General features: G+C 41.5%; 2 protein-coding genes across 3 annotated transcripts in view; one reads left to right on the top strand and one right to left on the bottom strand.

Moving 5' to 3' along the window:
* Positions 1 to 10,199, bottom strand: part of TRMT12 (tRNA methyltransferase 12 homolog) — a 51,415-nt gene extending 41,216 nt beyond the window's left edge. The window contains exons 1-2 of one of the 2 annotated variants that reach the window (XM_060116246.1): positions 9,726 to 10,199; positions 1,366 to 1,444 (exon numbers count right to left, since the gene is read on the bottom strand). The gene's annotated coding sequence lies outside the window, so the exon portion shown is untranslated. Of the gene's footprint in view, positions 1 to 1,365; positions 1,445 to 5,570; positions 5,731 to 9,725 lie in introns of those variants that run through there. The other variant, XM_060116245.1, reaches the window with a different exon arrangement.
* Positions 10,200 to 10,424: 225 nt separating this feature from the next.
* The window catches only part of TMEM65 (transmembrane protein 65), a 43,265-nt gene continuing 26,249 nt past the window's right edge, over positions 10,425 to 27,440 (top strand). Inside the window, exon 1 of the mRNA XM_060116196.1 lies at positions 10,425 to 11,141. Within this exon, the coding sequence (XP_059972179.1) occupies positions 10,856 to 11,141 (286 nt within the window). The 5' untranslated portion in view covers positions 10,425 to 10,855. The remainder of the gene's footprint in view (positions 11,142 to 27,440) is intronic.

The raw sequence follows: 27,440 nt of genomic DNA, 5'->3' as shown, positions 1-27,440 counted from the left end.
AAATCCTGATGGCTTAAACTCTGTCAGGGTCGGCTAGGGTGAAAATGAGGAGCTAAAAACATTTAATAGGTAGAATGTATAGCATTTGGCAAGGACATGCTAGAAGTGAAAGAGGAGGTCAAAGACAGTTCAGATTTTGAGTTTGAGTTGGGAAGGTATACAAAGGAAATACAGTAGGAGGAATGGGTGTCAAAGGCAAGATGATATTTTGGGCACAGGTTAAGAAATAATAGCCAGAAACCATTTTAATAATTAAAAGCACAAAAAAATGTTCTGAATCCTAAAACTGTACATGAATATCCTAGACACGTAGATTACATATGTGGGCCCAAAGTAGCAGTGTGCAGGGTCATTAAAACACAAATCACAGGCAGCATACCTTTGACCTAGCTAAGCTAACAGACTAGCTGTTAAAGACATTAACTAAACATTTGATTAACAACATTTGACTGCCATTTAGAATTCATCTCCACTCATCTCAGCTTCTCTTCTTAACCCACTATAATCTGACCTCAGGTCCCAGCACTTAACTGAAATTGCATGGCAAAAGTTTATCAATGATTTTTTCATTGCAAATCCAAAAAGCACTTAAAATTATTTTTGTCAAAGTTGTATTTAGTTATAAAAGTCAAAGAGTTCTACACAGTTTATATTCTATTGATACATATTTTAAAAAAAAGCAGTTCCCAACCCTGCATCTCCCTATTTTCAATTTTTATTTCACAAAGGCAACCACTGGGCTTCCCTGGCAGTCCAGTGGTTAAGACCCCGTGCTTCTGGGACTTCCCTGGTGGTGCAGTGGTTAAGAATCTGCCTGCCAATGCAGGGGACACGTATTCGATCCCTGGTTTGGGAAGATCCCACATGCCGCGGAGCAACTAAGCCCGTGCACCAACAACTACTGAGCCTGCGCTCTAGAGCCTGCGAGCCACAACTACTGAGCCTGCGTGCCACAACTACTGAAGCCCACATGCCTAGAGCCCATGCTCCGCAACAAGAGAAGCCACTGCAGTGAGAAGCCTGTGCACCGCAATGAAGAGTAGCCCCTGCTCACCGCAACTAGAGAGAGCCCGTGCGCAGCAAGGAAGACTCAACGTAGCCAAAAATGGAAAAAAAAAAAAAAAAAAGACTCCATGCTTCCAATGCAGGGGGCGCAGGTTCGATCTTTGGTCTGCCCCAAGGTGTGGAAAAAAAAAAAAAAAGGCAACTATTTTCAATTCTTGTAGAACTCTCTTCTGGGCACATATTAAGATTATGCCTATTATTTCTTCATTTTTTGGCTTTCTTACTGTGCTGGCTATCTCTCATTTGTCCTTTGGATCTACTCTGTACCCTTCTCCTTGCTCTCCATTCAGAGAAACTCACCTGTATGGACCACATCAATGGGTTGATGAATGGGCCCTTTGACTTCCAGATGAGTTTGTTTTTCCCCAGCTGGGAGAACCTGGAGAGGAGATCAGAGAGAGAGAGAAAAGACAGTGAGAGCAGAACCTTTATTCCCCTGTTTCCCTCCTTGACCATCTAATCTAGCTGGCTGTGTCCTCAACAGGAGGTCACTGCTTCTCTCAGGGAGGCATTTTCTACGTGACTCTCATTCTAGACTGTGGACCCCATGCACTCCACTCATCCCTGTGAGCCTAGGGTTGGTGACAGTGCAATTTCTTCTAAGCCCTGGGTGCCTGCACTATCTCTTGGGGCTCCCTTACACCCATACCTTTGCAAATAAGCCCTCCTCAGTTGACCCTATTTAGAGTGGACTACCACCCGTGTCCTATGGTGATGCTAACTGGCATGTTTACTATGCAAGATAAGGATTTAGCTTTTCTACTCCCACCTCCTTGCCCTACAGCACCTATACAGATAAACACGCAAACACACTTCTTATTATGTTTGTGTCTCCCACAAATTCATATGCTTAGGCTCAACTCCAATGTGATAGTATTTGGAGATGGGGTTTGGGGGAGGTAAGTAGGATTAGATGAGATCACGAGGGTGGGGCCCTCATGATGGGATTAACACCCTTATAAGAAGAGACACCAGAGAGCTTTGTCTCTCCCACACCTGCAAAAAGAAGAGAGTATGTGGGGCTTCCTTGGTGGCGCAGTGGTTAAGAATCCGCCTGCCAATGCAGGGGACACGGGTTCGAGCCCTGGTCCGGGAAGATCCCACATGCCACGGAGCACTGAGCCCACGTGCTGCAACTACTGAAGCCTGTGCGCCTAGAGTCCGCACTCTGCAACAAGAAAAGCCACCGCGGTGAGAAGCCCACGCACTGCAACAAAGAGTAGCCCCTGCTCGCTGCAACTAGAGAAAAGCCCACACGCAGCAAGGAAGAATCAACACAGCCAATAAATAAATAAATAAATTTATTTTATTTTTTTTAAAAAAGAAGAGGTTATGTGAGCACAGAGCTAGATGGTCGCTGTGTACAAGCCAAGAGAATAGACCTCAGAATGACATCTACCTTGCTGACACCTTCATCTTGGACTTGCAGCTTCCAGAACTGTGGGAAATAAATTCCTATTATTTAAGCCATGCAATCTATGTATTTTGTTATGGCAGCCTGAATTGACTAAGACCTTTCTTTCCCCTGGCGCCCATCTGCCTAGTTTAGATATATCATCATTTTTGGTTAGATAAGTGTTCTGTATTATTATAATTCTGTAAATACTATTTACCTGTGACTTTTAAATTTATTATAATTTCTCCCTAATATAATTTATTACTAGAGTTAATAATTGCCTCAGTTTGCTTAGTTTTCAATCACTGGTCCATTCCCAGACTCCCTCCCATAAGCGTAACTCTCCTTTAATATTTCAAATACATCAGAAAAATTCATTAAGTCCACCTCTTTGTTAGAGGCCCACGTCCCAGAACCTTCCATTGCTTTGCTCCCACGCAGACTAGCTGCTCTCTAGACCTGCCGTCCTGTGACTTCCCATTTCCTAGATCTCTTGGTTTATCCCTTCAATTTGATGGAATGCATCTTCCAGTTTCTTCCTGATACGATGTATGGGACAGAAATATTTTGAGACGTTCATGTCTGAAAAGGTTATAATCTACCCTCACACTAGACTGCTGGATATAGAATTCTAGATTGGAAATAACTTCCCTCAGAATTTTGAAGTTATTTCTCTGTTGACTTCTAGTCTCCAGCATTGCTGTTGAGAGTCTGAAGCCATTCTAATGGGATTATTTTTATTGAACTTCCCTTGACAACCATTGACTTTGATGCTGGGAACTTTCAGAATCTGTTCTTGGTTCCTAGTGACCTGAAATGTCATGATGACAGGCTCTGGAGTGGGTCTTCTTTTTATCTAGTGTTCTGAGCCCTCAATGAACTCTCAATCTGGGAACAAATGACCTTCACTTAGGGGAAATTTCCTTCAGATGTTTTTTTTTTAATTAATTAATTAATTAATTAATTAATTTTTGGCTGTGTTGGGTCTTCATTGCTGCGCATGGGCTTTCTCTAGTTGCGGTGAGTGGGGGCTACTCTTTGTTGTGATGCTTCGGCTTCTCATTGGGGTGGCTTCTCTTGTTGAGGAGCATGGGCTCTAGGCAGGCAGGCTTCAGTAGTTGTGGTTCATGGGCTCAGTAGTTGTGGCTCGCGGGCTCTAGGCACACAGGCTTCAGTAGCTGTGGCACGCAGGCTCAGTAGTTGTGGCTCGCGGGCTCTAGAACGCAGGCTCAGTAGTTGTGGTGCACGGTCTTAGTTGCTCCGCAGCATGTGGGATCTTCCCGGACCATGGCTTGAACCTGTGTCCCCTGCATTGGCAGGCAGATTCTTAACCACTGTGCTACCAGGGAAGTCCCTCCTTCAGATATTACTTTGACAATTTTCTCCGTTACATTTTCAGAACTACTTTATCTTCTTTAACTCTCTTGCACCTCCTGATTCTATAATTTTGTCACTTGTCTTCTATTTTGTTATATTATCTATCATATAGATATGATAAAGTTTTTTCTTGGTGTTATCTTCCAATCTTTTTGCTACATTTATCACTTTGTCATACTTTAAATTTTCAAGTAAGATTTTTTGTTTTCTGTTTTTATTTTTAATTGTTTTCAATTTAAAAATTTTTTTGGCTGCACCGTGTGGCATGTGGGATCTTAGTTCCCTGACCAGGGCTCAAACCTGCGCCCCCTGCATTGGAAGCTTGGAGTCTTAACCACTGGACTGCCAGGGAAATCCCTTTTGTTTTCTGAATGTTCCTACTTTTATAGACTCTTATCTTTCCATAGATGCAGTATCGTTTCTTATTTTGCAAAGATGTTAATGTTATACATTTTCAAAAGTTTTATTTTGCTCCCCATGTCCTGAGTTCCTTTTTTGTTTGTTTGTTTTTTTACTATTTTGGTCCTGTCTTTCCATCTCGAAGGCTTTCTTCAGCTGACTAGTGAATTTAGGCTCTTAGCTCATATTTTGTCTTTAAGAATGAGACAACAAAAAGCTAGAAACTGTGACTGGCAGAACTGGTTAATTGCTGGCCTGGTTAATTACAGGGTGGCCTGGCTGTGCTCTTTTATTGGGTTTTCAGAGAGGAATCCTCCAATACTATGGTTAACAGAACGTTGTTGAGGCAGAACAGGAGAGTGATGAGGGATCCATGAGTCAGTCTGTGGCATTCACTTAATCTCCTTGTTTGTGGTGTGCTTCCCTTGCCCTCAGGTGCTCCTGGAGCCCCCAAGCCTAGCGTCTCTCCACTAGTAAACTTCTAGATTTCTCCTGGGGTGAGGGAGTGGCAATCTCCCAGCTGCACGGGATCTGGGTTTATAACTGCTCCATTAAAATTTTTCACCTGGATCTTCCGTTTTCGGCTCAACTCTATCTCTACCTTCAGAGGTACCTGATGCCTCCAATTCCTATACTTTTTTTGAGGCTGTTACTAAAATGAAGCTTCTAGGTTGTTCCATTCCAGTTTAGTTTCCACCTCCCTCTGATCAGTCAGGTTAGTTACCACTCCTCTACCTGCTTCCCGCTTGTATTACTGTGTTGATGTCATCTATTCTCCCATTAACTGTGCTTTTTTCACCCACTTACAGTCAACACATCGTTTCTGATGAGTACTATCTTGTCCTTCATTTGCTTGATTTTGCTGCTGTATTTGAAACTGTAGACCACTCATTCTAGAAACTTTATCATCCTTTGGCTTCTGTGGCCACCTGTTTTTTGTTTTCCTTTTGCCACATCATCTTACCTTCTTCTCTTGGTTCTTGCTTATCCCTTAACTGTTGTTGTTTCCCAGGTCTTTGTCCTCTTACATTTTCATTTACACATTTTCTATCCAGTGCATGGATTTAACCACTTCCTTAATGCTGTTGACTCCTAAATCTATATCTGTGGCCCCAGACCCACATAAAGCTCAGAAACAAGACAAAGGAAACAAGGACCCTGTTTTCCTATATCTTAATCCCAAGGAAGAACAAACAACAGGCGTCCTTTTAGATAAAGAAAATAGAAGGAGTGAAGGGAATCATTCAATGTGAGAAACAAAGTAGGAACTGTACTAGTCATGATATGGGAGCTTTTGCCTAAATCACAGTGACTCAACACAAAAAAAGTTTACCTGTCACACAAAATCTGCTGTGGATTGGGGCAACTCTCCAGGGCATCTGTCCTCCTATATTGGCTCACTACTTCCCGCCTCTTCAATTTCATGGAACTTCCATTTCAATACATGTTGTGAATCTCACCGTGCTAGGAGAGGACAGAGCTGCACAGCTGAGCACAGGCAATTAAGTGCCTGCATCTGGAGGTGAAAATGTGTCAGTCAGGTTTCCATTCATTGGCCAAAGCAAGTCACATGGCCACCCCCCCACCACTTCAAGAGGACATGGAAGAGCAATCCTCTCACACCCTGAGGATCGATTCTATTGAACAGTAGTAACTGACAGCAGTGAAAATATTTGGTCTAAAATAGAAAATTTGGCCTTAAACAAAATATCTTTTTATTTTTATACTTCCAGTCCTAGCTTGGTGGCTGGTACAGAGCGGGGAGGGGTCAATATTATTTGAATTTAGGTATGTGTTAGAAGATGATTTAATAAGTCTATTTGAAAAGGTGTTCAGAAAAGTCTGAGTTGATGCCTTATTTTCCTTCAAAAACAGGAACATTCAAGAATCCTTCCACTGATCTTGCTGCTGGGCCCAAAGTTGGAGTAATTTTTCAAGAATAGTTCTTGGGGCATCTAAACACTTGGAAGCTTCATTAAGAATTCAAGTTTAAAGTCTGAAGAGAAGGCATTTCATAGCCCTGTTGTTTACATTTACCTTGGTCAACATCCCTACCCAGCCTCAAACACAATGGGCAATCTGGAAGGGGGAAAAGTTACAAAATATTTTTTTTTGCCCTGAGTCAGGCAGGGGTGTGTGCGTGTGTGTGTGTGTGTGTGTGTGTGTGTTGATATGAATGGGTATTATGTGTGCATATGCACTTCTCATGTTGTGTGGACAGAGATAGTCGTGCTGCCTATAGGTATACTTATGGACAGATAAATATGAACCTCTTGGAGTATGAAATTAACACATGAGTTCTGAGCTCCAGTTGATAGCCCCTCTCTTATATTTTCCATCCTGCTTCCATGAGATACTGCTTCTTGAACACTTTTCAACATATAGATTAAATCGTTAAAGATGAAGTACCAAAATGAGGTGATGATGAGAGGCAGTAAGAAATGACTGCTGTAGAGGAATGCAAAGGATCCAAAAGAGAGATTGTTCAGAATTTGTTTAGGATTTTCCAGGTGTTTTTCATACCAAACGTGTTCTGTAGTTCCTCGCTTTAGAGTAAAGCTGTCTATTTGTTTAAATTATCAATATATACACTTAACATAAAAAATTCAAGCAACAGAGACAAGGGCAAAGAAGAAAGTTAACAAAATCATCCAATATCCCAAGAATAATGATGACCAGTATCAGGCGAACATCATTCTGGGTGTTTCTAATGCTAGGAACAGAGAGGAGAACAATAAACCTCATTGTCCTCTGGTTTCCCTCCTACTTTGCTGGCTCCTCTGCCTCTCCAGTGTCTCAGTGGTGAAGGGCCCCAGGGTCAGCCCCACATTCTCATCTCCATCTTTACTTTACCCACTGGAAATCTGGCCAGGTCTACAGCTTTTCAATGATACCTGGATGCTGATGGCTCTCAAATTTATATCTCCAGCCTTGTCCTTTGGAAGACAAACAGCTAAACCACAGGGAGTCGGAGAGTGAAGAAACACTGAGGAAATAGAGATCCAGTTGGATTCTCTTTCTTTTAGCTCTGAAGTTATATGAGCCTCCGACACTTGTAGATACACTGATACTGCTAACACTAATTTTTAAATCTTAATGCCTTCCAATACTACCTATCATTTTTTAACCACCTACTACATGTTAGGTATTGTGCCATGTGTTTCACATATATTAACTCATCTTATGCTCATGACTCTGTGAGGTGGTATTTTAAGAAATAACAAGAAACCCCCAAACCAAGACTTTGCATCATAGACAACTTGTCCAAACCGAATCAGCTAGTAGGTCTTAGAGTTAGGATGTAAAGTCAGGGGATCCATGCTCTTTCTGGTATGCTACACTGCCTCCATTTGCATTGCAATATAAATTTTAGTATCAGTTTGACCATTTCACACACATATACAGAGACACAAACCAAGCTGGGATTTTGATTGGGATTGCACTGAATTTATAGATTAATTTGGGGAGAACCGTCATCTTATATCAATGCTATTGACTGTTCCAAACGTGAATTGACCTTTTCCTCCTTTTATTTAAGTCTTCTTTAATTTTCCTAGTAAGATTTTGTGGTTTTCACAGGGGATACGGGTTCGTGCCCCAGTCCGGGAAGATCCCACATGCCGCAGAGCGGCTAGGCCCGTGAGCCATGGCCGCTGAGCCTGCGTGTCCGGAGCCTGTACTCCGCAGTGGGAGAGGCCACAACAGTGAGAGGCCCGCGTACCACAAAAAAAAAAAAAAAAAAAAAGGAGCAGCAACAGTTTATCAACCAATTTAAAACAGAATGAGAAGCAAGGAGAAAGAAAAGGAGTAGATAAACAAGCTTAGGATAGGGTATAAGCAGGGTGGAAGGACCATAGCACTTAAAACCATAGATGGCATGGTTTTAAGGACCGGAGTGGAGGGTAAGCGAGGGGCTTTGGCAGAATGAAGGGGTCTGGAATCGACATACATCTGACATACATCTGAGTGATTCAGAAGCAAGTGTGTCTGGTCATAACTGTAGCTGGCCATTAGCTGCCTGAGCAGCTAGGGATTTATCTGCTTTTCTTGTGCAGAGACTACATGAGGCCATAATGGGGCTATAATGGGTATCACTAGTTGGTGGCCAATTTAGGAAGGACACAGTTGTCAGTCGAGAGGTAGTATGATCATGCCTTACTAATATTTAAAGTTTACTTGGTCTATCTCCTTCTATCTGAAGTAGCACTTTCATTTGTTCCATCCTTTTTATCTATGTTCAACACATATCCATTTACTCTGCGTGTAACACGTCTCATAAGCAAATTGTGTCTACATTTTTGTTTCTCTTATTTTCTATAGCAGAACTGAATATTCATAAAGCATACAGCAAACACATTACAGCAAGCCCCAAGGAACAAGCAGTTAGAGCATGGCTTGTGATGTCCCACTTATTGGCTAAAGCAAGTCACGTGGCCGAGCCCACAGTCATGTGGGACAGGTCTACACAAGGGAGTGGATACCATAAGGCATGATTATTGAGACCACTACTGAAACAATCTAACACTAACACATAGCTAGGAAGTGGTTGATCCAGTTATCAAATTTTCAGCAATCTGTTTCTGGAGCCCAAACACAAAACTGGTGTCCTGGAGACTGCTGGGAATTCCTACTGAAGGGCTTTTTCAAATCTCTCTTCCCAAGTCCCAGCCCAAGCCCAGTGAGTCAGAATCTCTTGGGGGTAAAAGGAATATGGGGGGGTGGTAGAAATCCCAAGAATTTAAATAACTTTAGAAGATTACAACACACACTGGGAGGTGTAGGGGGTTTCAAAGACAAGAAAGTCTCTACACTCAAAGAGCTTCCATTTTCCACAGAGAAAATTCTTGTCATTATTACACTAGAGGCACTGCCCTGAAATTTAAAAATTTTTTAAATTGCTTTCCGTGTTTAAGTTAGAGCAGTGGTTCTCAAATTTTGTGTGCATCAGTATTAACTGGAGTTTGTTAAAAAGGGTTTGTTAAAACGCAGACAGGGCCCAACCCCCAGTTTCAGATTCAAGAGGTCTCTGGTGGAGCACACAAATGTTCATGTCTCACAAGCTCTGCTGTCCAGGGACCACACTTTGAGAACCACTGGGTTACAGCAGTAGGAGGATTTAGTGATACCGTTCCTCCCTTGATGCGCATTTATATATTGCACTTACATTCTTATAGCACATCGACTGCATACAAGGTGTCGGGCTGGGTGCAGCAGTGTATATGATAAGGATAGGATTTAGATCTTGATTACACTTGAGCAGATTTATTCTCTAAGTGGATCTATTCTCTAAGAAGACAGGAAGCCTAAGTGTCTTTAGACAGGTTCAGATAAAGCAGAGATCTCCTCCCTTAGCAAGAGATAAATTAAAGTTTGGAATAGCAGACCCTATGAACTGGGGCCTTGAAAGATGCCTAGGACACGTGGAAATGGTGGAGGATCGCAGAATGCTTTCCACCTTGGCACAGAGAAAAAAACCAACCAAACAAACCTGGACAACCACCTGGAAAAGGTCTGTGACATTCTTGCCTCAGGCTCCAGCGTCTCTAAGCTGCTTGCATCAGAACGGGGAAGGGTGTTCTCAGTGTCAAGGTCTCAGTCTCAGACTCTTCTTGGGAAGGGGGAGAACTGGCCTAGCCCTCCCTCTGGGGCTCCCAGAGCGGGTGCCTCGGAGACCCGGTTGTCTGGCCGAAGTCTGGGTGTGCGCGGACTTGGCGAAGGGCGCGGCCTGGGCGCTTCAATCTTCCAAAGCCTGAGCAGGGCGCTGTGGTCGGGCCCGTGACACGGGCGAGAGGGCCTACACGCTGGAGCATCGCTCAGAACCCGTCTCAGATTCAGGCACGGCGCTAGGGGGGCCGGGTGGCAGCCGTACTACTCAGCCAACCGGAGGCCAGCGCAGCGGGCAAGATCCCTCACTTTCTCCACCTTCATACTTCGGAGGGGGTGGGGACACGCGTGCACCCCCTTTAGCCCGGAGAAAGCGCGGCCCGCAAGCCTGCGCAATGCGCCTGCGCGGCCCCGCCTCGCCCACCCCGCCTCTTTTCTTCGTCCCGCCCTGTTACCCCCTATATTGCCGCCAGGGGTAACGGCGGCGGTTGTGGTTTGAGAGCGTGGCTGCTTTGAGGGCGCGGAAGCCGTACGGTGTGGGGACTAGGGCTGGCAAGAGGGTGGGAAAACCGGCGAGAGAGGAGGGCGGTGCCGGGGAAGGGCGGTGCCGGGGAAGGGCGGCGCGTGGCTGACTCATCCCTCTGGAAGATCAGACTGACAGACACAAACCCTTGCCGAACCCGCCCGCCCGCGCCGCTCCTCTTTGGTTGGGAGGCGCCCGCCCGCACCGCCTGCCCGCCTTCTCCGGGAGCGCTCTCCCGGCCCGGCCGCCTCAGAGAAAGTTTTTGTCGTCGGGAGGGACCGGAGGCGCCGCGAGCCTTTGGGAAGGGAAGGAGGACTGAAGAGGAGGCTCCAGCCGCGCGGGCCCGGAGAGTGCATGGTTCCCGGCGCCTCGGCTGCCTGTCAGGAGGACATCGGGGCGGGGTCGGGCTGAGCCCAGCTCCTTCTTCCCGCGGGCTCGCCAGAAATAGCCCTCCCGGACTGCCGCGGGGCGTCCCCGCTCCTCAGCCCGCCATGTCCCGGCTGCTGCCGCTGCTGAGGAGCCGGACCGCGCGCAGCCTTAGGCCGGGCCCGGCCTCCGCGCCCCGCCCGCCGTCCTGGTGCTGCTGCGGGCGGGGGCTGCTGGCGTTCGTGGCCCCGGGCGGCCCCCGGGAGCTGGGCACCCACCCCAAGAAGGAGCCCATGGAGGCGCTGAACACGGCGCAGGGCGCGCGCGACTTCATCTACAGCCTGCACTCCAGCGAGAGGAGCTGCCTGCTCAAGGAGCTGCACCGCTTCGAGTCCATTGCCATCGCCCAAGGTAAGGGGTGCGCGAGGGGGGCGAGCCGGGGACGGAGGGGCGGGTGCCCAGAGCCCTCCCCTGCCCCGCCTGCGCCCCGGTCGCCCGGCCGCCCCTCGGCCTGGGCCCCCTCGCCCGCTTGGCCTCGCGCCTGGGACGTCCGGGGGGGCGGGGGGAACTTTGCGCCTCCTGAGTGTCCCCGGGGCAGGTAGGACAGGCGCGGATCGTGCCAGGCAGCCAGGGCCAACGCTTGGCTGGTTCCTCCCCAGCCTCACAGTTGGAGCTTCAGCACCAATTACCAACCGACGTTGATTTGATTTTGTTTAGATTTGCTGTGCCCCCCGTCCTCCAGCCCTCCTGTCCCCCTGTAGTCCTTGCTGCTTACTTATGAACGTGCAGCCATGCCGTTGGCCTGCGGTGCCTCCTTCCAAAGGGCTACAAAGCCGAGAGGCAGGGGGAAACTTCGCTAAATGGTTATCAAACGAAGATGTGTCAGGGTCCGAGAGAAGGGATGTCGCTTCGTTAAGGCAGAGGTGTTCTCAGCGGCTTGTTTGCGTACACCTCCAGCTGGATTCATTTAAGCAGCTGCAGGAAACATTTTCCTGGGAAACTGAAAGCGTGGATCAGACCAGCAACTGCAGATGCATACTTGCAAGCCCATCACAGGCTTGGTGCTGCCCAAGTTAGACTCCCGTTTTCGTTGTGCCCCCAGAGGGTGAAAGAATGCAGTAGTTAAGAAGGTATTTTTCAGGAAATCTGTGGCTCTGCAATAAAAAGCGGACTTCTGCTCAAAAATAATTTGGAATGGTGAAAGCCAAGCCATTTTTAAGCTAACCTATTAAAGGAGGATATTTTTCAAACCGGTGCAGCATGCTGGTATGTCAGAATTTGAGTCCAAGTGAAAAAGCTAAAACGTCAGAAAATCAGGAGGATGAAAGGGGCCAATGATCAAATCATTCAGTCTTAAGATACTTTGGCCATTTAAATACCGTGATACAGACAGAATACATTGCTGCTGTTTCATGTGATACATTCTGGTGTGTTGGAAAGTGGTGTTTTTTGTTGTTGTTGTTGTTTCTTTTTTGTTGTTTGTTTGTTTTAAGTTTACTCCTCCCCCCCTCAAGGTTGGTAGGTCCATAAGCATTCCATAGGTTCTGTAAGTTAAGAGCACATTGATTTGGAGCAAGGCATTTGATCTGCCACAGGCACTTGAAAGCGCTTCTTTGGTCTGTATTCAGGAATGGAGGAGAGAATTGTCTGCCTCATAAGCAGGACTTTTCTACACTACTTCTTTAGAAACTTTTTATTAGTTATGCCTTTTAACTGCTTTTTTTTCCCTCCGTTCAGGGAATTGTGGACCAATTTATGGTATTGGATGATTCCAGATATTGTCTACCCACAGTGCTTCTATGGGAACAATGTGACATCACAATCAATTCGGTTACTAAATGTAATCATGATATTACATGAAGTCATAATCAAATACTAGCATGTTTGTGAGCTATGTGTGCACTCAGCGTGTGGTTTTTAAATATTCACTTCTGAAAATGTGACCCTTGGAAAACTATAAAGACATTCATGCTAGAGCATTAATTTTAGGAATCTTTCTCCATGGGTAAGACTGTTTGAACACATATTTGGCCTTTTCTAAGTAATTTCTTGGAAATTCTCCATTAACATTGTTACAAGATTGGAGGGCTTTATTAATATGATTTTATGACAGTGCATGAAAAGCATGTCCTGTGATACGAATGGATAAATTTTGCCTCATACCTTATTATTTTAGCACATGCCAGTAGGAATGCTACATTTTCCAGTGAAAATGGGAAATGTATTTTAAAATTTAACATGGTTTTAAATATTCTGGAAAGGACCTGTAAACTTCAGTCAATGGAGATCAGTTAGCGTCAATTAAACTTAATAATACATAAGTTATATGAGAGAGAAGTTGGTAATTTAAGTTGTCTTTGTTCAAGATAAAGGATATAGGAAACAATGTGGTATTCAAATGCTTATTTGACTTAAAAGCTAAAGAACTTCAGAGTTTGAGTCAACTAATTTTGCCAATGTTGATGACTAAATTATTGCTCTTTGACTCAGAGACACTTATTGATGATGGTGGTTTAAATTTTAGTCAGTCTTAGTGTTCTTCGTTGTTTTCAATATCAATACGTATAGTTTCTATGGAGATAACTGGGATCATCACTAGTAAATTACCCTATTCATTAACCATTTAATGTAGAGAGGATTTATTATGTTGAGAATGCATACAGCTCATTCTATTGCTGAAAGCAAATTTTTCCCCGAACAAATGAAAAATTGCCATGTTTTTCTTTTATTGTTGCTTTTTGAGTGTTTTTAAATGCTCAACCCATGTATTAAATATGTGTGTACTAAGTGCACTTTCTAATGAAATAAATTATGTTAAAAGAGCTGTTTCTTACAATAGGAAATCTTACGTGTTCTTGGAAAGAGTGCTTGCATGATCTAATGAAATGTTTTGGATTTGGTGTGGAAACATTACAGGAAAAGAAAATCTGTGCTTTGAAATGGAAGTGGGGTCTACTGCTGAAATTTGTTATGTTTGCCCTTATTTTTCTTATGTGTTTATCAGTAGGCATTTGATATAGTCTGTGACAAGATAAAGCTTTAGAATCAGTTTGTAACAGATAAGGCAGACTTTGTGGGATGTCTTGTTAATAGTTAAGTAAGATTTTGTGATTTTTAAATTATAAACTGATTTCTTTCCTAGTTTAAAAAAAGTTGATGTTCTGTTCTCAATTTATCTGCTCAACCTGCTCTCTATTCTTCCAGAAAGAGTCCATATTCTTCTGATAGTGCACTGTTGGTTCATTGTTTTTACAAGTAGGACTGGCAAGCTGATGTTATTACTATTGCCTTTTAATTTTAGCTGAGCTTTTTAAACCAAATTTGTTTTTCAAGTTTTGCAGTTACTATTTCTATTTATAATTATTAAAAAATTTTTAAATAACTATTTGGTTTTTGAAGGATGAGCAGTGCTCATTGCATTAGTTAGTTCTACATTGCTGTACAACAAATTACCCCAAAGCACAGTGGCTTAGAACAAACATGTATTGTCTCATGGTTTCTGAGGATCAGGAGTTCTGGGGCAGCTTAGGGGGATGTTTCTGCCTCAGGGTCTCTCATGAAGTTGTAATCAAGCTTTCAGCTAGGGCTGCATCATTGAAGTCTTGACTGGGCCTGGAGGAACCAGTTCCAAGAAGGCTCACTCACATGGCTGTTGGCTAGAAGTCTCAATTCCTTGCTGTGTGCGTCTCTCCACAGGGCTGCCTGAGTGTTTCAAGACATGGCAGCTGTCTTCCTCCAGAATGAGTGATGAGAGAGACACCTAAGCTGGAAGCCACAGTCTTTTATAACCTGGTCTTAGAATAGATAGTCCATCCTTTTTTGCCCTCATCATACACTGTGGGAGCATACTATACAGGCAGGGTGTGAATACCAGGGGGTGGAAATCATTGGGGGCGTCATCTTGGAGGCTGACTTCCACACTTACTTAGGTGTTGTAATTAATGCTCATTGGAGAATTACACAGAAAGGTAAGAGCTGGCTTTTGGGGAGGCACAATGAAAGATATGATTTGAAAAAAGGACCTTCTTAGGGAATATTTTTGTTAAATGTGTACTTAAAGTATTTTTAAAAATGAGATTCTTTTTATATATGGCAAATAAGGGATGTTTTGGGGGAACAGAGCAGTTTTTCTACTAATGTTAGATCTTAATCAGCTTGCATTTTTTTGTTTCTCTGTGTAAGTGATAATTGTATATGTTTAAAATTTTTTTTTTACAATTTTTTTTACCATTTATCTACATCCATATAGATACACCATATAATTCTAAATTTAATCTTGTAGTTCCCCACCGTTGTGATTATTTACTTAAGGTAGCATGAGTTTTGTTTTGAGAACTTGCCATATAGCATACTTAGAATACATAGAAACAAATATGATTTTTTGTGGAGTTCCAGTCCACTAGGGATCTTGGACTCTTAACAAGAGTATCCCCATTTTTCTCAGCTCTTTGTATAGGATTATATAAGAAGGTGGCAGTGCTGTTAAGCTGTTAGCCTCTAGATGAATTGGAGATAATCTTGGCTTTTGCTCAAAGAGAATAAGAAAGAGGGCAAGAAAACATTTCATACTCCAAATTAAGATTTGTGAATAAAGATATTTAGGTGCCTTAGTTGAAACAGTAAAAGAGGAATAAAGGAATAACTAGACTTGCAAGAGGAGAAGAACAGGATGAGGATATGAAATGTGGATTGAGTCAGGAAGAGTGAGTGATCTCTAATAAGCTGAGAGCTTCTATATCCTGGCCCTGGATAAGTAAATGAAGCTTTGTTACAATCACTTATTTTACCAATATGGAAAGAAACTAATTATAGCAGTATATTCCAACAAGGTTAATTACGATACTTTAGAGTTAATGGGAATGTTGGAGTAGCCCTGTAACTAGGGATTACTGCCTAGAAAACAGATAATATAAATAGGATTTTTTTCTTCCATTACAAAATGGATATATTCTATTTAACAATCTTTAATCATCATTTAACATGTAACTTGAGGTCCAGAGTTATTTGTGACATAAAACAACGACCGTTCCATTATTTCTCATGATTATGTGGATCAGGAATATAGGCAGGGCTCAGCTGGGTGATTCGTCTCTTTCACATGGTATCTATGGGGGTCACTCGGTAAACGGCTGACAGATGAGCTGGTCACAGAGTCCAAGATGGCTTCACTCACTTGTCTGGCACTTTGTTGGACATGGCTGGAAGGCTGGGTTCAATGAAAACTATTGACCAGAGTAGATGCATGTGATCTCACCAGTATGACAGTCTTAAAATGGTCAGGACTTCCAGAGAAAATGTTCCAAGAGAGCTAAGTAGAAGCTGTAAGACTTTGTTATCAGTTTCCCATTGTTGATGTAACAAATTGCCACAAATATAGTGGCTTAAAACAACACAAATTTATTCTCAGAGTTCTGGAAGTCTGAGGTCCAAAATTAGTCTTAAGAGGGGCTAAAATAAAAGTGTTAGCAATGCTCTGTCCTTCTGGAGGTTCTAGGGGAGAATGTGGTCCTTGTTTCTTCCAGCTTTTGGTATTCCTTGGTTCTTGCTCAAATTAATCTCTGCTTCGGTTGTCACATCATTGACCTTTTTGCCTCTCTTTTATAAGGACCCTCGTGATTACATTTAGGGCCCACCTGGATAGTTCAGGATAATCTTTCTCAAAATCCTTAACTTAATCACATCTGCAAACTCTCCTTTGCCATATGAGGTGATGTATTCACAGGTAGGAGGATTAGGATGGGGACATATGGGGAGGAGTATTATTCAACCTACCACAGTTTATGACCTAGCCTTGGAAGTCCCAGAATGTCATTTCTGCTGCATGCTGTTGGTCACACAAGTCACTAAGACCAGTCTAGATTCAAGGGAAGGGAAATTAGGAGGAGATATTCTAGTAGGTAACCATAACTAATAATTGTAGTTTGTTCCTTTATATCAGTTCCTTTATATCCTTTATAACACTTAAAAATTAATTGTTTCTGTTGGAAATCTTGTATTACATCTTTCTTTATTAATGCATACCAGTAACATATTAGTTTTTGTTTGTTTGTCTTAAGACTTTTTTTTTTTGTGGTACGCGGGCCTCTCACTGTTGTGGCCTCTCCCGTTGCGGAGCACAGGCTCCAGACGCACAGGCTCAGCGGCCATGGCTCACGGGCCCAGCCGCTCCGCGGTATGTGGGATCTTCCCGGACCGGGGCACGAACCCGTGTCCCCTGCATCGGCAGGCGGACTCTCAACCACTGCGCCACCAGGGAAGCCCCTGTCTTAAGACTTTTGACCATTCGTTCTTGTACTGAGTGCCAGTATAGTGATAGTGATTTGTTTGATTGATAGATATATAGAGAGACAGAGGGAGACAGAGATGTGTAAGACTCTTTCCTCTATATCAGGATATCTTAGCCTTGGCGGTATTGACGTTTGGGCTGGATAATTCTTGTTGTGGGCCTGTCCTCCACATAGGATATTTAGCAGCATCCCTGTCTTCTAGCCACTAGATGCCAGTAGCACCCTCCCACCCTCCTCACCCCAAGTTTTGTGTACCAAAAATGTCTCTAGACATTGCCAAATATTCCCTGGAGGAGACACTGGGTGGGAGGAATTTAGCAAAACCAATCTGCTTGAGGGCCATCGCTTTATATGAAATGCTATATCAGACTCTTCACCTCATTATCAAATAAATGAGCTTTGTGATAACTCTTTTCCTTGATTGTGATGTCCTTTCACTTCTAAGTTCTTAACTAAATTCTAAATATTAGACCCTTAGAAAATAGGGCTTCCAGATAAGTCAAACACTGCCATAGTTGAATTCACCAGTAATTTGCTGGTGTTCCTCTCAATAGTCACTATTTTCTTACTTTTTATAGCAGTTGTGACAAGCAAATTTTTATAAAGGTGTTTATAGATAGAAAAATTGAAATAATATAAAGTCTGCAACTTTATAGGGTCATCCAAAGGGTCAGGCAGAAATAAAGATAATGGATAATCTTGAGCATTGTGAATGATCTGATATTGAACCACTATCAGTGGCGATTGTTTTAGTTTTTCTAAAAATAGTGATGAATTTGTATAATTATACTCTTATCTGGTTTTCTCTGGCATGAGAGAATATAAAGCTAACTGGAACAAATAGGGACTAAATTCCTGAGTGCAGATTTTATTAGCATCTTGCTCGTCAGCTGAATTAATTAGTATGTAAGATTCTAGCCTTGTCTTTGACTCATAGGTTTATGCTTTAAGTGAATGAAAACAACGACATGAAAGCAAGTAGTTATTTGTTAAAATATAATAACGTAGTTACCTCAGACCACCTGGTAAATGAGAGACTCTTCTAGACAAAGGACCTTGCAGGTAACAAAACGTCATTCCTCTTTTTTTTTTTTTTAATTTTATTTCTTTTTTTATACAGCAGGTTCTTATTAGTTATCCATTTTATACATATCAGTGTATACATGTAAATCCCAATCTCCCAATTCATCCCACCCCCCACCCCCACCCCCGCTTTCCCCCCTTTCCCCCCTTGGTGTCCATACGTTTGTTCTCTATCTCTGTGTCTCTATTTCTGCCTTGCAAACCAGTTCCTCTGTACAAAACATCATTCCTCTTAACCTCAGAAACATTTACTTTTTTTTTTTTTATGCGGTATGCGGGCCTCTCACTGTTGTGGCCTCTCCCGTTGCGGAGCACAGGCTCAGCGGCCATGGCTCACGGGCCCAGCCGCTCCGCGGCACGTGGGATCTTCCCGGACCGGGGCACGAACCCGTGTCCCCTGCATCGGCAGGCGGACGCTCAACCACTGCGCCACCACGGAAGCCCAGAAACATTTACTTTGACTGTGTTTGATGGCAACATATTTGAACATACTGCTTTTTTCTCTGCCTTAGTAAAAGTATAACGAGCACAATTTTGCCTGTGCCAGATGTCCAAGTCCGTGTATACTGTATTTTAATACGATGATTTTCTTTGGGGCTACTTAACTTCTATTTGTAGAGATCCGAGTCATCACACCAGATGCCCCCAGAACGCTGTGCTGTTTCCGTTGGCATGCTTTCAGACCGTGTCATAGTGCTGGCGAGGTGTGTCCGATTTGTCCTGCCCCTGCCCCACTCCATCCACAGTGCCCTCGGACCGCGCTGCTCTATCCCCATTCGTCCCTTGTGGTAAACTTTGCTGCTGTGGAAGGAGGTCTGCTTCTCGGGCGTCTCTGTTGTTGTTTCTAATGTCTGCTCTTTGTCACTCTTCCATGGTGGGTTTTTTTTTTTCTTCTTATATTTCTTTCAGTATCTCTTTCTCTCTTCACCCTTATGCTATTCAGTAGGGTTTAATCTTGATAGACATTTCAGGGTCACAGACCACTACTCTCCTGACTCTTCAGATCTCACACTGAAGATCTTGTATTTCTGGTAATGTTACGATTATGGCCGTTCAAAGGATTGTTGCTGTAAATACCTGAAAGGCACTTAGGTTCAGAGTAGTTTAGGTTAGAATGGTGTTCTTTACTTGGTTTAGTTTAGATTTTCTGTCTTCCTTCTGAGTTTTAGGGTAGACTATTTAGGGCACTGGGTTATTAAAACAATTGTAATTTTAAAAATAGCATGATATTTTGTAATATAACTTCTGAATTTCTGTTGTATAATGGTTCTTATATTTTTTAGAAGACATCCCACTGCTACCACTATTGCTGCTGCCAGCACCATTTTCATTACCATTACTTAGCAGTTATTGAATGGTACAGACATACTGAGCTAATTAAGTGAGTTTTCATGTAATTATTCTGTTTACTTCTCTTGGAGAGAGAAGGAATTATCTCTATTCTATGGATTAAGATGCTGAGACTAAGAGCAGCTTGCCCAAGATCCTAAAACCTCTGTGGCAGAGTAGAGTTTTTAGCTTAGCTTTGTTTGACTTTAAAACCCCTGTTCTTATTATTGCACCTTTCTGTAGATATTCATACCTGGAATTTTTTTAACACGTGCTGGGAAAAAAGGTAACAACTCAAATGCTCAATAAAAGTCACATGTGCTGGTAGTATATCTTAGTCTATCTTTTATATGTTTGCATAATATACACATTCAATACAAAAGCAAATATAGCATTGTTACTTTTAAAATAAGGGAAATAGGGCTTCCCTGGTGGCGCAGCAGTTGAGAGTCCGCCTGCCGATGCAGGGGACACGGGTTCGTGCCCCGGTCTGGGAAGATCCCACATGCCACGGAGCGGCTGGGCCCGTGAGCCATGGCTGCTGAGCCTGCGCGTCTGGAGCCTGTGCTCTGCAACGGGAGAGGCCACAACAGTGAGAGGCCCGCGTACCACAAAAAAACAAAAAATAAAATAAAATAAGGGAAATCAAAGTAAAATCAGTGTGCAAAAAAGTTTATAAATTGTGGGGGGATTTTGAAAAAGTCAGAAAACTAGTATTTGGGACTTCCAACTGTTATAAATCTTTAACTTTCTAACCGTTATTCTAATTTTCCTTTAGATTTTTAAATGAGTTAAAAAAAACGAACATGCTATTCATAGAAAACCTTTCTAAACTTAGAAAATTTATGTGTGTAACAAATATTTGTTACTCTCCCTACCATAATAGACTCGGTACTGCATATTGGAGGTGTGTCAGAGAATTAATTCAGGGAAATACTCTCATGAAACCTACATTTTTGAGAGAGGAAAGATAAGAGCAATAAAGTAAATAATAAAATAATTATAGATAGTGTGTGCTATTAGAAGAACAAATAGAAGGACATTGACTTTACTTGAAGTGATCTGGGAAGGCTTCTGTTTAGGTAATATTTAAGCTGAAAATAAAGGATTGAGAAGAAGCCATTCATTCAGACAGATGGAGGAAGAGCATTCTCAGAAGGAAAAGCAAATACCAAGAGCTTGAGATAGGAAGGGACTTCACATAGTGTAGAAATTGAAAGAAGGCAAATATGAGTGGAACTTAATGAACAAAGGGTAGAGTGGAATGGGATGAGATGTAGGTAGGCAGAAGCCAGATTAGCCAGGACCTTTCTGGGTAAACCATATGAAGGCCATTCAGGCATTTACACATTAGTGAAATAATGGTATTTGAAGAGTCCTCTGGCTGCTATTGGAGAACAGGTTGGAGGGTGCAGATGTGTAAGCTGGGAGACCACTTAGGAAGCTGTTACAGTAGTCTAGGCTAGCAATGATGGTGGCTGAGACTAGGTGGCCACAGAAATGAAGAGGAGGAGATGGAGTCAAGATATACTTGTGAGAGTGAACTGATAGGACTTGCTGATGGGTTAGAAAGAGTCAGATAATGAAGGGAAAGGAAATAGTAAGTGATGACTTAAGTTTCTGACTATACTGACTGAGTAAAAAGTGTTATTATTAACTGTGAGGGAGAAGACTGGGGAAAGAATAGACTTGGGGGTGTGGAACTTGAAGTGTTAATTTTGGACATGTCAGATTTTAGATACCTTTGTGAATATAAATGGAGATGTCAAAGAAGTAGGTGTGTGTGTTTATGCATGTGTGTGTATTTATACATTTAAATCTGGAGCTCATAGAAGTTTAGGCTGAAGATGTAAGTGTGGGTGTCAACAGCTATATATAGATGGAGAGGAAGATCCAGGACAGAACTCTGAAAAGCACCAATGTTTATTGGAGGGGAAAATGAAGAAGGATCAGAACTAGAGGAAGACTGAGGACTGTCTACAAAGTCAGGAAAAATAACAAGAATAGTGTATTCCAGAAGCTAAGTAAAGAAGACAGCGTTTCAAGAAAGAAGGAATGATCTGATGCTTTAGATGGTTCAAATAAGAGGAAGACTGGCGGGTGGGAGGGTGGAGTAAAGAAGGTCTATTGAATACAATAGCACAAAAGAGAGTGATGTCTTTGTCAAGAATTATGTGGGGAGAAGCCAGATTTTAGTTGGCTGAGGAGGGAGTATCAATATGGAAGGATTCAACTCTTTAAAGGGAACTTTGGATATGGAGGGCAGGAGGTGTTGGGCAGTAGCTTGAGTACTAAGATTCCCTCTTTCCTCATCGGTCAGAAGTCTGAACTTATTTTAAATATATGTTACTAGTTTACTCATTTTTTACAGAGTCCTGTGTAGAATTCTAGTTTATCAGAGGAAAATGTAATATCCCAGGTAAGCAAATTATACCTCTTTTTAGCAGTATTGTGTAGAAAATATACAGACCATTTAGCAAGTAATGTCTTTTCATTTTCTTTGGTAAGAAGCTTAGAGAAATCAAGAAGATGATTTGAAACTCCACTTTCAAATTAAAATACCTAAAGGCTAGGGAGAACATTTTTTTCCTGGGATGTGGGACTTTAAGTGCTAAAACTGAAAGAGTCCCAGGCAAACTGGATGGTTAGTCACCCTACCTGCCCACGGGTGACAGTATTTTTGCCGTTCTCACAGATTAAGGCTTTTGACTCATAGGAGAGGTTGAGAAAGGGATCCAGGTAGAGTTTCATGTCCCTTCTGCACTACTGCTTTTTCCCTTCCTCTAGGTCTGTACCACAATGGATGCTTTCTTAGGACTCCTTCTATTACCTTTTGTGTCTGGTGAGATTTCTGGTGAAAGAACCTGCAAGAAGGTACCCTAATGCCTTCACACTGTTGCACTGGCTGTCACTCTGCCTTCACCTGTTCCCTTACTATTCTAGCCGTATTCTTATGGTGTCCAGTTGCATCTGTCTCAAGTAAGCATGTGCTAACGTCTCCTCTGTCCTTGCAGGTGCCTGCTTCTCTTTTGATTTAGGGCCAATTGTTTGCTTTGTGACTTGAGTTCTCTTATGGGTTTGAAATAAGTCATAAATTTGAATTTAGTTTGACTTCATTTCACTGTAAGGGTGGGAGCAATACTCTTTGTAGCTCTCTCTATCCCACAGTGAAAACTAGAACCTGCTTCACAAAGTTTAATGTACATATAAAATGATCTGGGAATCTTACTGAGATACAGATGCTGTTTCAATAGATTTGAGGTTGAGCTTGAGTTCTGCATTTCTAACAAGTTCCCAGTGATTCAGTGCTACAGGTTCAGGGGGGCAATACTTTGAGTAGCAAGGTTATAGCAATTGTCTTTGTTCTTAAGGTGAGAAAGTTGAGGTCATATAGATAAACTCAGGCATCCTTGCATTTTGAAAGGAAACAGGCAAACATGTGAGAGTGATAATATAAGATGTGGCATATTTTGTGAGCTGGCAGAATTTTGTTTGTGTGTTAGAAAGATCTTATGGTTTAAGAAAACATTATTATAGCATTTTTTTCTACTCAAAGGGACCTGTTAAGAACATTACAAAAAGTGTGAATTGTTAACACTGATTTTATAAGTTATACAACGATCACTTTTGAGTAATAAATGCTGTGTAATAGATTTATTCCTTTGTTCTCATTTCTTTTTCTTTCCCATTATTACCTTGAATATGCTGTTCATTGGTTAGTCTCATTTCTTCAGTGAACCATGTCCTGTGTCATACTTTTTTTCTTCTGCTTTTCTTCATCCTGTTCTTCCTATGTTTTCCCCACTCAATTCTATATTACTTTTAAAATTTAGAAACAATCTCAAATTTCTGAAAAAGTTTCAAGTGTAGTACAGTAAGATTTTTTTTCCCTCCCCTGAATCATCTGAGAATAAGTCGCTGACATGATGCTCTGTCATCCCTGGCACAGGGTAGGTTCTTTGGGAAGCAGTCTTTGAGACAAAATTTAGCATGCAGGAAGTTTACTGGGAGTGCTGTTTGGAATCCTCACCTTAGAAAGGCAAGGGAAGGAAGGAGTTTTGGGCAGAGATAGAAGTAAAGTGATGCAGTCTCCACCGAAGCCTTAGCTGAACCTGAGGAGAGGTCTAGAGATAGAACGACCCTTCAGTGCCGTCCTGAGTCGGGTGAGAGGTCCAGGCCTCTTCCTCTGTGAACTTACATGCGGAACTGCCCTGGGCAGGGGGCAGAGCCTTGGCTGAGGCAGCATTCTTCAGCTGAAGCAGTCGCCTAAGAGCACTATCACTGAGGGCCGTCTCTCGGAAGGACTTCGGGCAGCTAAGGATCAACTGTGCATCACGATGCCCACTACAACTGGAGTACTTTGGCCTGTACTTCCTACAAAGAAGAATATTGTCCCATATAAGCCACAGTATAACGTGGATAGATGACTACCATCTTATTCTCTGTCACTCAGGTTTCACCAGTCGTCCCAATAATGCTCCTTTACACCAAAAAGATCCAGTCCAGAATCACATGTTGCATTTAGAATTTCCTTTATTTGAAACAGTTTCTCAGTCTTTCCTTTGGCTTTCATTACCTTGATAGTTTTGAGGATTACAGACCAGTTATTTTGTAGCATATACTTCAATTTGGTTTTGTCTCTTTCCTCATGAATAGATTCCAGTTATGCATCTTAAGTAGGAATATCACAGAAGTAATTTTATGTTCTTTTTTCATCCTATCCGTTGCTCATGATTTTTCTTGGTTCCTGATGATGTTAACTATTTCTTGGTTAACCATTTCCTTTGAACATTTGACGAAGTAATATCTGTCTGACTTATCCACTAGACAGTTACTATTTTCCTTTTTGTAATTAATATTTTGTGGGGAGTTACCTTGAGTCTATGAAATATCCCATTCCTCATCAACTATTCAAGTTATGAATTCATATCAATATATATTCATGAATTCTTACTCTATTTAATGGGTGACAATTCATTACTTTCATTTTTGACCCTCAAACAGTCCCATATTTCACCAGTGGTAACTCCTTCAAGTTGGCTTCTGTGTCTTTTTGACACCTCCATTACTCTTTGAACGTTTCCTTACTTTTTGGCACCATGAGATATTCTAGGCTAATCTTAGCACATTTCCTACCCTAGCCCTGGAATCAGCCATTTCTATAAGGAGCCCTGTTTTTTTTCAGTGTAGAAGGGTATTTAGAAACCAAGACGTGCACATTAGGTGTGCTCATAGCTATTAGGGTGTTGCTGTTCTCAGGCCCCCACAGTGCACAGAGTTAGTGAATATATGAATGTATGTATTTATATACATAATAAATATGATTTATATTTCTCTATCTATCCATATCTATTATAACATGAGTTCATAACAATTTTTCCAATCCTGATCCAACATCACAGGGAACATTCTTGTTTCTGCCTTTCTAACTTTATTCTCTGATGGAAAAATACCTGACTCCCATTATCCTTAATATATTTATTCTTTTGATCATTCCTCCTACATGTCACCAATATCCCATCACCACCATTGAATTTATGCTCATTTCATTAAATAATTCGTTTTTTTGTTGTTGCAGTCAGCCCCTGCTTTACACAGTTCCCATAAGCATGAATTTTAGTAACCATGTTTTAGTTAGATAACACCAGTCCCCAACAACAAGGTTCCAATTTTCTTTACCACGGTTTATTAACTCTGAGTAGTTACAGAAAGTATTAGCTTTGCTGCTGGCTCCTCAGCCCACAAATCACTGTGTAAAACAGGGGGTGCCTCATGATTGTGGCCAATCCTATCACTCTTTCACGGTCTGTCAGTGGTTGGTCACGACGTATCTGTTATTCAGTTCACACACAGACAGCAAAATGTGTAGTTGTGTTGCCTCCTTGTCTCCCAGTGATATACCTATAAGACATTTTTAAAAAAAAGATAATGAAAAGGGGATGGACCAAAAAAGATGAAAATGCAGCAAAGTGATAATACTGAAGTGAAATTTTAATCAAATGTAAGTGAGGTTATAGAAGAAATAGCTGACTGTGGGAATGTTCACACTGCTGTTGAACTGCTGCCATTTGAGAGACTCCAGATATGCAGCCAGAGGAGCTAAGAGACCGCAAACTTATGGACATGAGTGAGGAAAGTGAGAAGGTTGTGATGGAAAGGATGATGTTCCAGAGAAGTGACTCTGGTAAAAATTTCACATTAAAGGAACTCTCAGATATTTCATGATATTGTAAATATGAAAGATAAAATGCAAGCTATTTCAGACTTAGAAAGGAGTGTGACAATTCACCAAGGCATAGAAAAGATGCTTGTTCCATATTGTAAGTTATATGATGAGAAAGAGAGTGCTGGCACGATTGAAGCGACTTTTGATCATTTAATTTTTTTTTTACAAAGCATAAAACACTTTATTTCTCAGTGTTTCTAATATTTTAAATTACAGTATATTAAATAAACATCAGTTTTACTATTGAAAAACTTTCCCTATATATTTATAACTGCCAGTAAGAGAATTTTTAATGTTTTCCAAAAAAAATTTTTTTTAAGTCATAGAACAATTGTGATTTTTCCCATCAGTTATTGTTTGCTTTGCAGCTTGCATTGTCATTTTTATGTTCCCACACTATTGTGCAAAATGAGGACTGCCCATATTCTAGCATGTTTCACTTCAAAATTTCATATACATTTGAAAACTGATACGTATTTTATTTATATTATTGCTTGAATACATTGATTTAAAAATATTTTTAGCATGCAGATATCCTAAACCCGAGATTGCCATTGTGAAGCGAGCGAAGGAGGTACCATCAGCAGAGGCCCCTGATAGTTTTGGTATAGTACAATCTTGCAGTATTGATTGTTTGTCAGATGTTTAATGCAACTGGAAAAGCATCTATTTGACAGAACTTCTTGCTTGTTTGAAGTAGAATGCTTTGGTTATAGTGATAGTCTTTTTTGTTTGTTTGTTTGTTTGTTTGCATCAGTGTTTTAGACTGTCTACAGAATATTTATTTTTATTATCTAACCCTAGACCTTGTGGATATGGTCAACTAATAATTGCATGTTTAATTAACTGAAAGATTACATTTATGATCTTAAAAGACAAAATCACTTATATTTAATTATATTTAAATAACATATTTTCAAAGTTGTTGAAATAACGAGAGCAAGTGAGACATAAGAAGCAACAAAGATTATGAATATCTTTAGGATGAATGAGTAGGATAAAAGGACCACACACAGGGAAACCTTCAGAATATTGTAAAGAGAAACTGTTTAAGTAACTGAACTTTAGGAAAATATGTTTTAAGAGTATATTCTTGGATAGTTTGGAAGTCTTATGTAAGTTCACTTTAATGCCATTCATGAACTTTTTTCAGATTCAGTCTCCATGCAGCTTGATATCTAACTTCTGTTGCGCGTTGTGATGCTGGTAGTAGAGGAGGAATTGTGTTAACTGAGTGTGTGTGTGTGTGTGTGTGTGTGTATGGGGGGAGGGGAGGGAGAAATAAAAATATTGCAATAAATACTTCTCTGTCCATATTTTATTTTTTGATTACTATTTAATATATATGCGTTGCCTAAGAAGTATAACACAATGTTTGGAAAGGAATAAGAAATATTTTATGGGCCAGTTGAAATTTTGTAAGGATAAATAGAACTCAGTTTTCTTAGGCTGTATGTATAGTGTCAAGAGCAGGAACTAAACTGTAAGAACCTCCGAGAAATGGAGAGGCATATAGTGTGTGTGTATACACATACACACATGTGTACATATTAACATATTAGGGCAGTGCAAAAATTCCCCAGTTTGCTCTACTTTGCCAGTTCTAATTAACTCTGAAGTTAAAAAGTTTAATCTCAGTGTGTATGCAGAAGTTAAGCATTTAATGAAACTGTCTTTTGAAGAAAAACGTTTTAATTTTGGGTTATTCTGTAGATTGTTTAGTTAGTCCTCATTTTTAGGACAATGTAGGGAAAAAGGAATGATACTTATTTTATAGATAATGGC

This window comes from Mesoplodon densirostris, chromosome 13, assembly GCF_025265405.1.
Source record: "Mesoplodon densirostris isolate mMesDen1 chromosome 13, mMesDen1 primary haplotype, whole genome shotgun sequence".
Lineage (NCBI taxonomy): Eukaryota > Metazoa > Chordata > Mammalia > Artiodactyla > Ziphiidae > Mesoplodon > Mesoplodon densirostris.
This window is presented reverse-complemented; position numbering and strand designations above follow the sequence as displayed.